Source organism: Pagrus pagrus, assembly GCF_965226575.1.
Source record: "Pagrus pagrus genome assembly, chromosome: 10".
NCBI lineage: Eukaryota > Metazoa > Chordata > Actinopteri > Spariformes > Sparidae > Pagrus > Pagrus pagrus.
In genome coordinates, this window is record NC_140194.1 from 619,251 (window position 1) to 634,567 (window position 15,317).

Here is a 15,317-nt window from a genome sequence, read left to right on the forward strand (position 1 = left end):
GCCTCACCGGGTCACAGACCCTGAGGACCATTTACAACAACGGGACAACCAAAGAAACACCAGATCTGCTGTAATCCAACATCTCAGATCAGGTTGTGATCTCTGTGATCACAGCAGACGAGCTGCATGGAGACATCTGATGTTTGAATCATCTCCAGCTGCTTCAGGTGTTCAGCAGAACGCTGCAACTCTGTTTTACTGTGAAGCTCCAGAAATGTTCTGTGGACTACGAGACTTCACCTGACTTTATATCGTCAGGAGGAGACGATGGCTGAGCCTGACTTTATATCATCAGGAGGAGACGATGACTGAGCCTGACTTTATATCATCAGGAGGAGACGATGGCTGAGCCTGACTTTATATCATCAGGAGGAGACGATGACTGAGCCTGACTTTATATCATCAGGAGGAGACGATGGCTGAGCCTGACTTTATATCATCAGGAGGAGACGATGACTGAGCCTGACTTTATATTATTAGGAGGAGACGATGGCTGAGCCTGACTTTATATCATCAGGAGGAGATGATGACTGAGTGACTGTTTATATGAACTGTTCCTTTAAAGCCAAGTTTGTTTATTTGTATTGTTTATATGTTGTGTTTGTGTGTTTGTGTCATCATCAGTGTGTCTTATAGAACTCATTCATTGTTTTTGTCATTATTTTTGATGAATTGTTTAAAAAATAATACAAACTCTCATTTTCATCATTGATTATTCATCATTTTTTAAGTGGAAGTGATTCAGATGTGATCATTGTGTGTTTTTTCTCTGACAGTAACGACGTCTGAAGACTCACTGCAGACTGACACAAATTGTTCTGCTATTTTTTTCCCACAATATTTTCTCATCTGTTGGACGAGTGATCAGCTGATCGATGGAGAGGATGATGTGGAAAATGAACCAACAGTAGAGTTAATAATAACTGATCTTTGTCAGCTGATGTAGAAATGGTGGAGGTCTTGTTTCGCTCTCATTATCAGCTGATCTGTTTTTGTTTCTCTGCTCGTTGAGTTTCTTCTTCCTCACGTCGTCTCTCCCCTCCGCAGCAGCTCGCTGGGCGGCGGCCTGTCAGCTCCAGCTGACAGCGCCTGAAGAACAGGAGGAGAAGAAAAGCAGCGAGCGGCTCACAGAAACATCACACTGAGGATTGAAGCAGTCGGAGCTGAGGACGGCGCCGGTCTCACTGCTGCAGGTAAAACTTTAACGTCTCAGGTGTCATCAGCTTCTGTCTTCAGCTACTGATAATGGAGCAGGTCGTCCAGTTATGACACAGCCAATTAATTAATCTGCAACTGATCATTAATACTTGTTCAACTGAATATCTTTAAGACGTGATGAGGTCACATTGTGCTTTAGGATTTTGTTAATGGACCAAAATAATGAGCAGATTAATGAGTAATGATGATTTTAGTTGTTGCAGCTCTGATGGTGTGAGCTGTTCCTTTCTTAAGTCACAGTTTTTGTATAATATAATAATATTTGCAGAACTTCAGAACAAAGCGGGAGGTTCTGTTTGCTTCAGCTTTTATGGGAACATTTCTGTCTCTGTGGTTGACGTCTCCACGGTAACATGTAAACGTCTATCAATGGTCTCTCTGTAGGAATACAGCAGGACGTCCACAGGACTTCAGCTGTTGGTGAAGGTTGGCCACTGGAGCTGAGCCGGGCCTCACAGACAGCCGGGTCGTTACCGAGACATCGTGAGATTTTTGTGGTAAATGAGATGAAATGTTGCTGCTGAGCAGCTCAGACACAGAACTGTTTGAGTTAACTGATGAGGGATGAGCAGCTTCACAAATACCCCAGTTCAACCCAAGTGAACCAGGTGCTGGTTCTGGGCTGGTGCTGGTTCTGGTTTAAAGTTGGTTCAACCTGTGAACCCTTTAAGGACCGGTTTGCTTTTTCCACGGGCATGAGAGCCGCCGTAGAGTCACATCATTCAGCAATGTCATTCACTGTATACGTCTGAACAACTGTGGCACTCAGAACCAATATGATCCAGTCTTTACGAGTGTTACTGCTGACTCTGCATGAACACATCCAGACTCGACCGGTCCTCGGACCTGCTGCTTCCATCGGTGAAAACAGAGTCAGAACTCGCTACAGTAGCTCTGGTTGTTAGAAATGGCGGTCATAAGCATTTTAGTTGGTCTGTAAGTGGTTCTTACAGCAAACTGTTGGAGCCACTCTGGAACCTGACTGAGAGCAAAGAACTGGTTCCAGAGTAGGCACTGGCTCTGAACCGGCACCTGAACCGCCTCGGTTGAAAAGGGTTATAACTCCAGCTGTGGTTCTCCTCAGGGCTCAGTTCTGTTTAAACATTAAACCTGCCAAACATTTACATGTTCACATTATTACTGTGAGCTACGATACTGAGTTCAGCCTGACTGTTCTGTTCTGACCCACGTCACAAACTGACAGATGCATGTGTCCTGTCTGTCCTTTAATTCTGGTCCGTGTCGGCCAGCCTCAGAGCGGGTCACCATGAGTCTGGACGAGGACGCTCGCTGGCTGGAGTGGATGACCAAACAGTTTGAGAGCATCGCCGGAGACGACAAAGAGATCGACCTCGACGAGTTTAAAACTGCTCTCAAGGTCAAAGAGGTGAGAAAGACGGGCCGGAGCAAGTAATCAGTTACTTTACTGAAATCAGAGTACTATTAAAAGTAGAGTAAATGACCTGCATGAAATATCCTACTGGAGTAAAAGTACACAAGTACAGTAAGCTTCATATAGTAAAGTAGAGCAGTATTCATGCAGTAGAAGTACAAGTTGTGCAGTAAAATCTCTAATTCTATATATTGTTACTGATGCATCAGTGTCAGAGCAGCGTGTTACGGTTGGAGCTGCTGCAGGTGGAGACACGGTTCAGTCCGGTGGTTCCCCACCGGGCCGGGCCCCTCCACAGGGTCGCCAGATACATCTGATGTGTTATGATGTCGAGCTGCAACCATTAGTTGATGAGTCAGTTAAATACTTTGATGATCGATTAATTAAAATCCTCTGAAAGGCTCCAACAGCACAAACACCATGAGCTGAAGATCAGATGTTTTTATAGTTCATAGACTTTTATTCAATGAATCCTGAAAATAATGATCAGATGACTCTGTGATGATGATGATGATGATGATGATGATGATGATCAGATGACTCTGTGATGATGATGATGATGATGATGATCAGATGACTCTGTGATGATGATGATGATGATGATGATGATGATGATGATCAGATGACTCTGTGGTGATGATGATGATGATGATGATGATGATGATGGTGATGATGATCAGATGACTCTGTGATGATGATGATGATGATGATGATCAGATGACTCTGGTGATGATGATGATGATGATCAGATGAATCTGTGATGATGATGATGATGATGATGATGATGATGATCAGATGACTGTGATGATGATGATGATGATGATGATCAGATGACTGTGATGATGATGATGATGATGATGTTCGTCGTGTTGTCTGCAGTCGTTCTTCGCCGAGCGTTTCTTTGCTCTGTTCGACTCGGACGGCAGCAGCTCCATCAGTCTGGACGAGCTGCTCAAAGCTCTGGACATGTTGATCCACGGCAGCGAGACGGACAAGCTCCAGTTCCTCTTCCAGGTGTACGATGTGGACGGTCAGTGATCACACACACACACACACACACACACACACACACACACACACACACACACACACAGGATTTTGAGCTAATGTCATGTGGAAGATGAGTCGTAATCACTTTCATCATCACTAATTAAAACAGGCTGCAGCTCACAGACCAGTTCTTCATTAGTTGGTACTAAATGTTTACGCGTCTGGAAGAGGTGTGCTATGGCTTCGGCGCGGTACGGTTGCTCGTGCACGAGCACGAGCACGAGCACGCAACGTGGACGTGATGTATAATCTTATCCCGCCTTGCATAATCAAGGAATCCAGGACTGTGAGAGGCCGCGTGTGACCACAGCAGGTCAGTCAGGTCCTGTTCTGTGTTCTCCGCTGTGCTGCGACCGCACCACCATGTGATGACATATGGACCACAGGTTCCTGTGCCCAGGCCCGGCTGGGACCGGAGCAATGTGAGTGCAGGTCAGCAGGGGACTCGCTCACAAAAATATGAACCATATTAACGGACGTCTGGTGTCAGACGTTCTTCTCCAGCGTGAACCTCAAACATTCAAGCATCATCCTGTCAGTGTGAAACATACAGCACGTTGTGTTCTGATGTTCTAATGACTATGAATGAATAAAGTTGTTCTACTCGTTCAGAGTTTTTCCTCCACATGTTCACAGTCTGGTGCTGTTTGCTTGCAGGCAGCGGTTCCATCGATCCGGACGAGCTGCGAACAGTTTTGAAGTCGTGTCTGCGTGAGAGCGCCATCTCTCTGCCGGAGGAGAAGCTGGATGATTTGACTCTGGCGTTGTTCGAGTCGGCCGATAAAGACAACAGCGGCGCCATCACCTTCGAGGAGCTTAAAGCCGAGCTGGAGAACTTCCCCGAGGTCATGGAGAACCTCACCATCAGGTCAGAAACCGTTAATGAAGTCAGCTTTCACACTGCTGCGTCCAGTCGACAGAACATGAAGAAGAAGAAGAAGAAATGATTGTTATATTTGGAATTTTATAGATCTGCAGATTCAAATTTTTATTGGTGCTTTAATGAACGTTTCTCTAAAGTGTGGAACAGAAGGAGAAAAATAACTCACACCTGAGAAGAAGAAGAAGATGAAGAAGAAAACGAAGACGAAGAAGAAGAAGAAGAAGAAGAAGATGAAGAAGAAAACGAAGAAGAAGAAGAAGAAGACGAAGAAGAAGAAGAAGAAGAAGATGAAGAAGAAGAAGATGAAGAAGAAAACGAAGAAGAAGAAGAAGAAAACGAAGAAGAAGAAGAAGAAGACGAAGAAGAAGAAGAAGAAGAAGAAAACGAAGAAGAAGAAGAAGAAGAAGAAGACGAAGAAGAAGAAGAAGAAGAAGAAGAAAATGAAGAAGAAGAAGAAGAAGACGAAGAAGAAGAAGAAGATGAAGAAGAAAACGAAGAAGAAGAAGAAGAAGAAGAAGAAGATGAAGAAGAAAACGAAGAAGAAGAAGAAGAAAACGAAGAAGAAGAAGAAGAAGACGAAGAAGAAGAAGAAGAAGAAGAAAACGAAGAAGAAGAAGAAGAAGAAGAAGACGAAGAAGAAGAAGAAGAAGAAGAAGAAAATGAAGAAGAAGAAGAAGAAGACGAAGAAGAAGAAGAAGATGAAGAAGAAAACGAAGAAGAAGAAGAAGAAGAAGAAGAAGATGAAGAAGAAAACGAAGAAGAAGAAGAAGAAGAAGAAGAAGAAGAAGAAGGAGAAGAAGACTGTCAGCAGCAGCTGTTTGTGAACACTGTCTGTTTGAACTGATCCAACCATTGAACCAGTCACCACAACATCACCAGACTCCCTCAACAAATGTAGTGATTTTAAGAGTTGTTTCATGGAGAAACTGAACAAACTTTGTGAAACAGCTATGACAAATTCTAAATCATTTGAGCTTCTTGTAAATTCAGTATTAAATGCAATATACTAAAGCAAATTTATGTAGAAATTGACATTTTGTGCAATTTGGTGCTGCCCACAGTTTCTTTTTTCTTTTTTTTTGCCTTTGTGTCCGGGTCGGACTGGAACCCCGGGTCGGACTGGAACCCCGGGCCACTGTGCGAGGACAGAGCCTCTGTACATGGGACGTCCGCTCTACCAACTGAGCTAATGGGCGCTAACACCACTGTTGTAAATATAAATCCCAGGGGCTGTGGAGACCGTCACCAGACTCCATTAAAAAAAGACTCAATTTAGTGAGTTGTTGAGTTAATTAATGAAAAGATGTTTTTGTTTGGTTTGACTCCTCCCTCTCTCTCTCTCTCTCTCTCCCTCTCTCTCTCTCTCTTTCTCTCTCTTGTTGTTGCTCTGCCTCTCTCGCCCATCCTCTCCTCCTCAGTGCTGCTAACTGGTTGAAGCCTCCTGATCTGGACCAGAAGAAGCATCACGCTCCTCGTTACCTGACTCGAGCTTACTGGCACAACAACAGCCGGAAGCTGCTCTTCCTGTGTCTGTACGCCTGCCTCAGCCTGCTGCTGTTTGTGGGGGCCATGCTGCAGCACAGTCAGGGGGGGGCCTGGTACATGGTGGCCAAGGGCTGCGGACAGTGTCTCAACTTCAACTGCACCTTCGTCATGGTACGACCCGGCCGGCACACGGGAGACGGGACGGGTGCTGTCATGACATAATCATATTTCTGAAGCACAGTGTTTTTTAACAGTGCATTTCATTATTTCTTAAATAGAGAATGAAAATGATAACTGTAATATATATCTGGCTGTGTGTGTGTGTGTGTGTGTGTGTGTGTGTGTGTGTGTGTGCAGGTGCTGATGCTGCGGCGCTTTCTCACCTGGCTGAGGGCGACCTGGGTTGTGAGGGTCTTACCTCTGGACCAGAACATCCTGCTGCATCAGATCGTAGGCTACGCCATCCTCTGCTACACGCTGGTGCACACCACCGCTCACGTCCTCAACTTCGGTACAAACTCAGCGTTGATGAGAAGAGTCGCTGCTCGGGGTTCATGTCATGTGATGAGAGACGGACCGGAGCTTCGTTTCCTCTTATTTCAAACAAACGTGATAAAACTCTGTTCAGTGGACAGACTGCAGCTAGAACAAACTCCTGATGAGTTAAACGTAGTTTTCTATGTGGAGACCTGCAGCCACAGGGCAACATGTTCCTTCAATTAAGTATTTAAAGGATAACTAACGTTTTTTACAACCTGGACCTTATTTCTAGCATAAAATACGATCATTTACTCACCCAGATAACTTTGGTGTCATTTGGCGTCGTTCGGACGGAATTAGATCCAGTGTAGTGCCGATATATCCATATAATGCGAGTGATCCGGGCACCGAAGCGCAGCCTCTATGAGCATTATCTGCCACGAAACTAGTTCATTTCACCAATATTTTGTCAGTATACGCTCGTGCTATTCCCCTCTGAGTCCGGGCTCGTCTGTTATCAACATCCGGGGTCTGTAGGTTGCCCTACTACCTCTGACCTGGAAGATGTCTCGCGCACCCGCTACAGCCGGCTTGTTTACCTGTAGCTGCTACTGCTAGTTTTTTGCCACATGGCTGAATATTTATATTTATAATATCTAATTTCGTCCGAATGACTCCAAATGACATCAAAGTTATCAGGGTGAGTAAATGATCGTATTATATGCTAGAAATAAGGTCCAGGTTGTAAAAAACAGTAGTTATCCTTTAAGAGATAAAAGATTAAATTGATTCATTTTTAGAACTTGTTTATTTTACTTTTTATTTTTGCTTCCTAATTTTGTCACATTGTGTTGTTAAAGTTGCAGTACAAACAAAAAGGGGGCAGCATATCACCAGAATAACTGCTAACTGTAGCTGCTGTTAGCTAATAAGCTCAGTTAGCTGTGCATCTAGCGATCCAGACTGGGAGCTCAGAGCCACAGGGGAGTGTTGTTACACCGCTAGCACAGGACCTTTGGACTGGACGTGTCAGGGCTAACCGGTTAGCATGCTAACTTCAGTAGATATCTCAGCAACACTGAAAAAATCTTAATTCTGTCAAAATTGCTTTTTTTTTTTCACATCCTGTTTTTAATTTGAGTTAATTTTTAAATCTTTATATTTCACCTTAAACCCGATGACACATCCGTCTGTGACGTCACAGCTTGTCAGTTTTTGTTTATATTATATGACCTCATTTATTTATTTCTGATATATGATTTGATGAAAACAACACACATAGGTGAAGTAACTTGGGTGTTCCCTGTGTGTGTGTGTTTCAGTGCAGCTGTCAGAGCGCAGTGAGTTCAGTGTGTGGGAGTACCTGCTGACCACCAGGCCGGGGATCGGCTGGGTGAAGGGGACGGCGTCGGTGACCGGGGTCGTCCTGCAGGTGGTCATCTGCCTCATGGTGCTCTGCTCCAGCACCTTCGTACGACGCAGCGGACATTTTGAAGTAAGAGTCAATGACGCCGACCGTGTGTTTGTCGCGGGTGGAGGTGGTGTTCAGGTCCGTTATATGGAGGAGGTGTTCAGGTCCGTTATATGGAGGAGGCGTTCAGGTCCGTTATATGGAGGAGGCGTTCAGGTCCGTTATATGGAGGAGGCGTTCAGGTCCGTTATATGGAGGAGGCGTTCAGGTCCGTTATATGGAGGAGGCGTTCAGGTCTGGTGTATGGAGGAGGCGTTCAGGTCCGGTGTATGGAGGAGGTGTTCAGGTCCATTATATGGAGAAGGTGTTCAGGTCCGGTGTATGGAGGAGGCGTTCAGGTCCGGTGTATGGAGGGAGGCGTTCAGGTCCATTATATGGAGGAGGTGTTCAGGTCCGGTGTACGGAGGAGGTGTTCAGGTCCATTATATGGAGGAGGTGTTCAGGTCCGGTGTATGGAGGAGGCGTTCAGGTCCGGTGTATGGAGGGAGGCGTTCAGGTCCGTTATATGGAGGAGGCGTTCAGGTCCGGTGTATGGAGGAGGCGTTCAGGTCCGGTGTACAGAGGAGGTGTTCAGGTCCATTATATGGAGGAGGTGTTCAGGTTCGGTGTATGGAGGAGGTGTTCAGGTCCGGTGTATGGAGGAGGTGTTCAGGTCCATTATATGGAGAAGGTGTTCAGGTCCGGTGTACGGAGGAGGTGTTCAGGTCCATTATATGGAGGAGGTGTTCAGGTCCGGTGTACGGATGAGGTGTTCAGGTCCGGTGTACGGAGGAGATGTTCAGGTCCGGTGTACGGAGGAGGTGTTCAGGTCCGGTGTATGGATGAGGTGTTCAGGTCCATTATATGGAGAAGGTGTTCAGGTTCGGTGTATGGAGGAGGCGTTCAGGTCCGGTGTATGGAGGAAGCGTTCAGGTCCGGTGTATGGATGAGGTGTTCAGGTTCGGTGTACGGAGGAGGTGTTCAGGTCCGGTGTACGGATGAGGTGTTCAGGTCCGGTGTATGGAGGAGGTGTTCAGGTCCGGTGTATGGATGAGGAGTTCAGGTCCATTATATGGAGAAGGTGTTCAGGTTCGGTGTATGGAGGAGGCGTTCAGGTCCGGTATTGAATTAATTGATTATCTTTATATTAACTTTTTATCTGTCTGTCTGTAATCATGAACCAGCTTGACTGCAGTTCTGTTTGTCCAAGTCGTGTTGCCGTACCCAGCAGGTGGTGACATCCCATTATAAGCTTGTTTTTCCTGCAGCGTCCTCTCACAGTGTGTGTTGCGTGTGATCGGCTCCCTCTTGTGTCTCAGTCAGTTACTGCAGCACTGTCACATCAAACATCATCACATCTTCATCTTTTCTTTGACTGAACACTTGAATGTTTCCGTCTCAGTCGTTCTAACAGCTGCCTGTTCGTCCTGCAGGTGTTTTACTGGTCTCACCTGTCCTACGTGTGGGTGTGGTCTCTGCTCATGGTTCACTGTGCAAACTTCTGGAAGTGGTTTGTGGTTCCTGGTTTGCTCTTCCTGCTGGAGAAGATTGTAGGAATCGCTGTTTCTCGTATGGGAGGTCTTTACATCGTGGAGGTCAACCTGCTGCCGTCCAAGGTGACCAGAAGTTGATTTAATTAGTGATCCAGTAACCGAGGATGATTGAAGTTAGGTGCAGTGTTACTTAAACTCGGTCTCAGACCTTCATGTGTCTGATATCGTCTCAGTTTTTATTTGGGCTGTGTTCTGCCTGTGTTCAGGTGACTCACCTGGTTATCAGACGGCCTCAGTTCTTCCATTTCAAACCTGGAGATTACATCTACATCAACATCCCAGTGATCGCAAAGTACGAGTGGCATCCGTTCACCATCAGCAGCGCTCCAGAGCAGTCAGGTACACCTCACCTGTTCCCTCAAGTTCTGTTGCTGTCGTGATGTGAAGCTCCAGAAAACTGAACTTCGCCTGACTTTCCATCAGCATGGGGGGAGGAGATGATGACTGAGTTTACATGTTTGAGTAAAACTGTTCCTTTAAGGCTGGTACCAGTACTTTACTGTGGTGACCTCTGACCTGCAGATTCTCTGTGGCTCCACATCCGCTCGATGGGTCAGTGGACCAACCGTCTGTACGAGTACTTCAGACAACCTGAGAGCCAGACAGTCAGTCCCAAGAGACTGGCCACCAGCCTGAGGAACCACAGACAGCTGCTGAAGGCCCAGGTTCAACACGCACGCACACACACACACATACACACACACACACACACACACACACACACACACACACACACACACCTGTGTCTTACCTGTGATCTCCTCACAGGAGGACTTGTTCAGCTCTACAAACTGTAATGGAGCGGTTGCTTCTAATGAGGACGACGCCATCGAGCTGATGATGTACCGTCAGAGCGGCCCCCGGGCCGACGTGGTCCCGGACCCGATGTCTGGATCTGAGGTGCCGGAGGAGCCTCTTCCAGACGAGCTGGGGCCGGCAGAGAGAGGAGAGGCTCCTCCACTCAGAGAGGTCGTTCACAAATATCAGCCGCGGTTATTTTACAAATAGTTTTAAAGTTTTTGAGAAGATTAACTTTCTCTCCTCGTGAAACTGCAGGTTTCTGCCAAGTTTGGTGAGAATCACAGGTTCTGCAACATTAAGGTGAGCAAACACACCGTTCAGCATCAGCACATGAAGAACACACGATAACCGACATATACATTTAAAACATCAAAAGGATTTTAAACGCTTAGAGGCTGATCACACCTGCTGTCACCTCCGTCCTGAGTCATCCAATCAGTGTTCAGTTCACAGCTGCATTGACCTGCGTCTGAGTGACCAGCCGGACCCGACACAAAGACAGAACTTCAACATCTGCTGAATTTACTAGAAGGGCCAGATAAGAAGAATTAGTCGGAGACAGCGTTCCACAAAGTTTATAAAGTTTCTCCTCATGAAACAACTCTTAAAATCACTACATTTGTTAAGGGAGTCTGGTGCTACTGTGGTTACTGGTTCAATGGTTGGATCAGTTGAAACAGACAGTTCACAAACAGCTGCTGCTGACATCAGCAGGTTAACAGAGAGCACGTCATTTACATCACAGTTGAGTAGGCGGTCCTTCAGTGTGGTCCAGGACACATGAGGTCCAGAACACTTCTGGATGTGGTCTGAGTGATCAGATCTCAGTGTGTCTCATTCACACCTGTACTGAGAGCTGTCCACCTGTGATCACATCGCTCAGGACAGATGTTGATATCAAAGTCTATAAAGTCTATAATATAAAAACTCCTTCACTGCTGTAAATGTGATACCTGATAATGTTGTGTGAAAGTGTTCAGACGCAGTATTCTGTGTTGTGTGTCAGTGTTATGTGGACGGACCGTATGGGACTCCTACGAGACAGATCTTTGCCTCAGAGCACGCGGTCCTGATCGGGGCCGGTATCGGCATCACACCGTTCGCCTCCATCCTGCAGAGCATCATGTACCGGTGAGATGTCCGATTCTGACTCCTCTGTGTCACATCAGGTTGTGATCTCTGAGATCACAGCAGACGAGCTGCATGGAGACATCTGATGTTTAAATCATCTCCAGCTGCTTCAGGTGTTCAGCAGAACGCTGCAACTCTGTTTTACTGTGAAGCTCCAGAAATGTTCTGTGGACTACGAGACTTCACCTGGATTTTCAGTATTCAGTGAACTGTTCCTTTAGGAGATAATGACGTGTTGTTTAGCTGCTGATTGTCTGTTAAACCGTCACACACACTCACTGCACAGCTTCTGTCTCTGCCTGAGAACAAGCTGTGGGAAACTAAGTGATGTTGTTTGTTGCAGATATCGCAGGAGGAAGCAGAACTGTCCCAACTGTAACTACTCCTGGTGTGAAAACATCAAAGACAGCGACATGAAGCTACGCAAAGTAAGAAAACCCCAGCGAGGGTCCGCTGTCACACATCAGGTCTCATGAAATGATTCAGAGAGCGTGTTTGATGGGAACAGATGTGGACGTGCGTCTGTTTTGGACCCTGCAGGTCGACTTCATCTGGATCAACAGAGACCAGAAGTCATTCGAATGGTTTGTCAGCTTACTGACCAAACTGGAGATGGACCAGGCTGACGAGGAGCCAGAAGGTGGGACAGAGTGAATAAGTAGAGCGATACGTAGAGAAAGAGAATCAAAGCTCTGATGAAACTCTGCTGTCTGTCAGGTCGCTTCCTGGAGATGCACATGTACATGACGTCTGCTCTCAGTAAGAATGACATGAAGGCCATCGGCCTGCAGATGGCGCTGGACCTTCTGGCCAAGAAAGAGAAGAGAGACTCCATCACTGGACTGAGGACCAGAACCCAGCCTGGACGACCCGAGTGGGGGAAGGTGAGGACACACAGTCAGCCGGAGCCGTCACTGCTGACGTCACGTCTGAGTGACGTCAGCAGTGACGGCTGATGATCTCACGTCACTTCATGACGTCCGACTACATCTCTTGTTTTCATTGTTTTGATTGCGGGGTAGAAATGATAAACGTGAATGTGAGTCATCGTATCGTTTAGGTTAAAATATCAGAAAATACCGACACGTGTCCATCACAGCTTCTCAGAGCGGTCGTTCCCCACAAACTCACCCAGAACTCAGAACTTTTCTCAGTTCACGTCGCAGATTTTCTACAAAAAAAATCATATAAACTTTCTGATGTGCAGCGCATCATGTCAGAGACCCTGAGGATCATTTACAACATGAGATCATTTAGATATTTGTTGCTGAATGTTTACAGTCGTTGAATTAAAACAATAAATCAGTTTTTATTTTCAATCATTAATATCCGCTGTAGTTTCACTGTGTTGAACCAGGTGTTGACAGAATGAATGTAGTTCTGTCACCTGGGCAGGTGACTCACAGACTCACTGATGAGACTGAACATTATATTAATTTCCTTTTCACATCTTTATGGTGAAGTGTTGATATTCATGACGGACCTGCGCTGACCTGGTTTCACTGAGGTTTCAGGACATGAGGTTCAGTGTGAGGACAGATTAACACAGATCAGATCATTTCATCTTCTGTCCTGTTTGTTGTTTGAAGGACACAGCAGAATCTGAGCAGGTCGTATTTACAGACGCAGTGTTTGACTGTTTCATACCGACGTGATGTTACCTGTCCCTCGTTTGATGAGGGCCGTTTTATATTTTCTTATTATTTTCTTGTTTAATAAGTTGGACGTCTTCCTGGTTATGAACATCATCACTGGCAGTGTTTCTGCTCGTTTAAGGTAGATGTCCTCTTTGGTTTCCAGTGCTGTAATGATCTGTGCAGACTCCTCAGTCACACCTGTTGGTGGTGTTGTGTGTGTGTCAGGTGTTTCAGAAGGTGTCCGAGGAGAAAAAAGGGAAAGTGCACGTGTTTTACTGCGGCTCTCCGGCTCTGGCTAAAGTCATCAAAGCTCAGTGTGAACACTTCGGCTTCAACTTCTACAAGGAGAACTTCTGAGGAGGTCACCTGCTGCTCAACACACAACTCCTGCTGTGCCACTGTGTGTGTGTGTGTGTGTGTGTGTGTGTGTGTGCGTGTGTGCGTGTGTGTGTGTGTGTGTGTGTGTGTGTGTGTGTGTGTGTGTGTGTGTGCGTGCGTGTGTGCGTGCGTGTGTGTGCGTGTCTTTGCTCTGTACCTTGTGCTTTTTTCTCTCCATAACAACCGTCTGTTGTTTCCTGCCTGTTTGTTGAGTGTTAGCTGTTCAGTCGTATATGCACTGGTGTGATTTTGCTGCTGACGCATCATTTATATATAATATATATATATTATAACGTACCTGTGTAGGTGTGCTGATGACTCATTTATGTATAGAGAATTAATCACTTTATTAAAAATCTCATTAAATGATAAAATCCTCTGGTCTGATTGATTTTTAACATCCATCACTTTCTGGTGATGTTGAACTTTCATGAAACATCTGGCGCCGACGTGTACGACAGCAGTCACAGGCCCTGTTCACACCTGGAGTCAACATCTGTCCTGAGCGATGTGATCACAGGTGGACAGCTCTCAGTACAGGTGTGAATGAGACACACTGAGATCTGATCACTCAGACCACATCCAGAGGTGTTCTGGACCTCATGTGTCCTGGACCACACTGAAGGACCGCCTACTCAGCTGTGATGTAAATGACGTGCTCTCTGTTAACCTGCTGATGTCAGCAGCAGCTGTTTGTGAACTGTCGGCAGTGTTGGGGAAGCTACTTTGCAAGAGTAGCTTGTAAAACTACATGTAGTTCAGCCTGGCAGTAGTTTGAACAAACTACTGCTAAAAAAAAGTAGCTTTAGCAACTACTTATACTCATTACACTCATTTAACTCAGCGTTAGATAAATCAACATATGGTGAATATGAAACAAATATAATAGCCTACAGAAACTTCACATGCCAGCAGAAATGTGCCTCTCAACTCAAGTTTTACTTTTAAAGAACAAAAGCTGACATGTTGGTGAACATCACAGGAGCTTCAGAGGCGCTGACACTTCGGCACCAGAACCAGATGCCAGGGCAGAATCGCTTGTTGACACGACACATGAGCCGTCTCTCAAAGTTTTTATCAGACAGCCGGCTCCGTTTGGCTCTAAAACATCTTTACCAACACTGAGAAGCATCTATCCAACATGTACATGCTCACATATGACCATGGCTGGGCCGGGTAGTGGGAGGGTCCGTGACGTGCTGGTGCCGTATGAGCACTGCCTTCCTCGGCACAAAGACCCGCCCACTCTGCTGCCAGGGCGAGCCAATCAGAGGCAGCGCTGGCTTAGCATGTCATGACGTGTCTCATGCCTTTTTACAAAGAAAAATAAAATAAAATGTATATTATATAGGTCTTTTTTTTATAAAAAAAATGTCATGTTATTGGCCAAAATTGTAGTTTGTAAATTGAGTAGTTAAACTACAAAAAATTACCCAAAAAGTAGTTTAACTACCAGCAAGTTACAGCAAATTGTAGTTAAGCTATGTAGTTCAACTACATGTAGTTTAAGTCTCCCCGACACTGACTGTCGGTTTCAACTGATCCAACCATTGAACCAGTAACCACAGTAGCACCAGACTCCCTTAACAAATGTAGTGATTTTAAGAGTTGTTTCATGAGGAGAAACTGAACAAACTTAGTGAAACTGTCTCCGACAGATTCTGAATCATTGTCTCCTTCTTGTAAATTCAGCATTAAATCAGAACATGAAGTTGTTTGTTTCCTTGTAAAAAGTGTCAGTTTGTGGCAGCATGTTTATCAGTTTAGCACCTTTTAACAAGAGCAGAGATCCAAAGTGTTTCATAAAAGGTACCAAGAATTCACTGATGAGCAGTTTCTCACAGTAAATAGACCAAAG

The 15,317-nt window shown here is 45.6% G+C and overlaps 1 protein-coding gene across 4 annotated transcripts; it reads left to right on the forward strand.

Annotated features, from left to right (window-relative positions):
* The first annotated feature begins 1,061 nt into the window (after window positions 1-1,061).
* Window positions 1,062-13,789, forward strand: nox5 (NADPH oxidase, EF-hand calcium binding domain 5). 4 transcript variants are annotated; one of them, XM_084365374.1, is made up of 18 exons: window positions 1,062-1,193; window positions 1,603-1,715; window positions 2,423-2,605; window positions 3,491-3,641; window positions 4,319-4,529; window positions 5,963-6,200; window positions 6,387-6,540; window positions 7,832-8,004; window positions 9,393-9,575; window positions 9,719-9,851; window positions 10,035-10,177; window positions 10,281-10,481; window positions 10,569-10,613; window positions 11,320-11,444; window positions 11,788-11,872; window positions 11,985-12,084; window positions 12,162-12,328; window positions 13,307-13,789. In XM_084365374.1, the coding sequence occupies exons 3-18, from the start codon at window positions 2,423-2,425 to the stop codon at window positions 13,436-13,438; spliced, it is 2,424 nt and encodes an 807-aa protein (XP_084221500.1). In that variant the 5' UTR covers window positions 1,062-1,193; window positions 1,603-1,715; the 3' UTR covers window positions 13,439-13,789. The 4 variants fall into 4 exon arrangements, with proteins under 4 accessions (XP_084221500.1, XP_084221501.1, XP_084221499.1 ...); XM_084365375.1 differs by having other exon boundaries at window positions 2,469-2,605; XM_084365373.1 differs by having other exon boundaries at window positions 1,603-2,605.
* Window positions 13,790-15,317: the final 1,528 nt, after the last annotated feature.

Coding starts and splice junctions, on each gene's coding strand:
- nox5 (XM_084365373.1), top strand. CDS start 2,423: ATGCATGTGTCCTGTCTGTCCTTTAATTCTGGTCCGTGTCGGCCAGCC. Junction 8,005..9,392: donor GACGCAGCGGACATTTTGAA/GTAAGAGTCAAT, acceptor TTCGTCCTGCAG/GTGTTTTACTGGTCTCACCT. Junction 10,482..10,568: donor AGGCTCCTCCACTCAGAGAG/GTCGTTCACAAA, acceptor GTGAAACTGCAG/GTTTCTGCCAAGTTTGGTGA.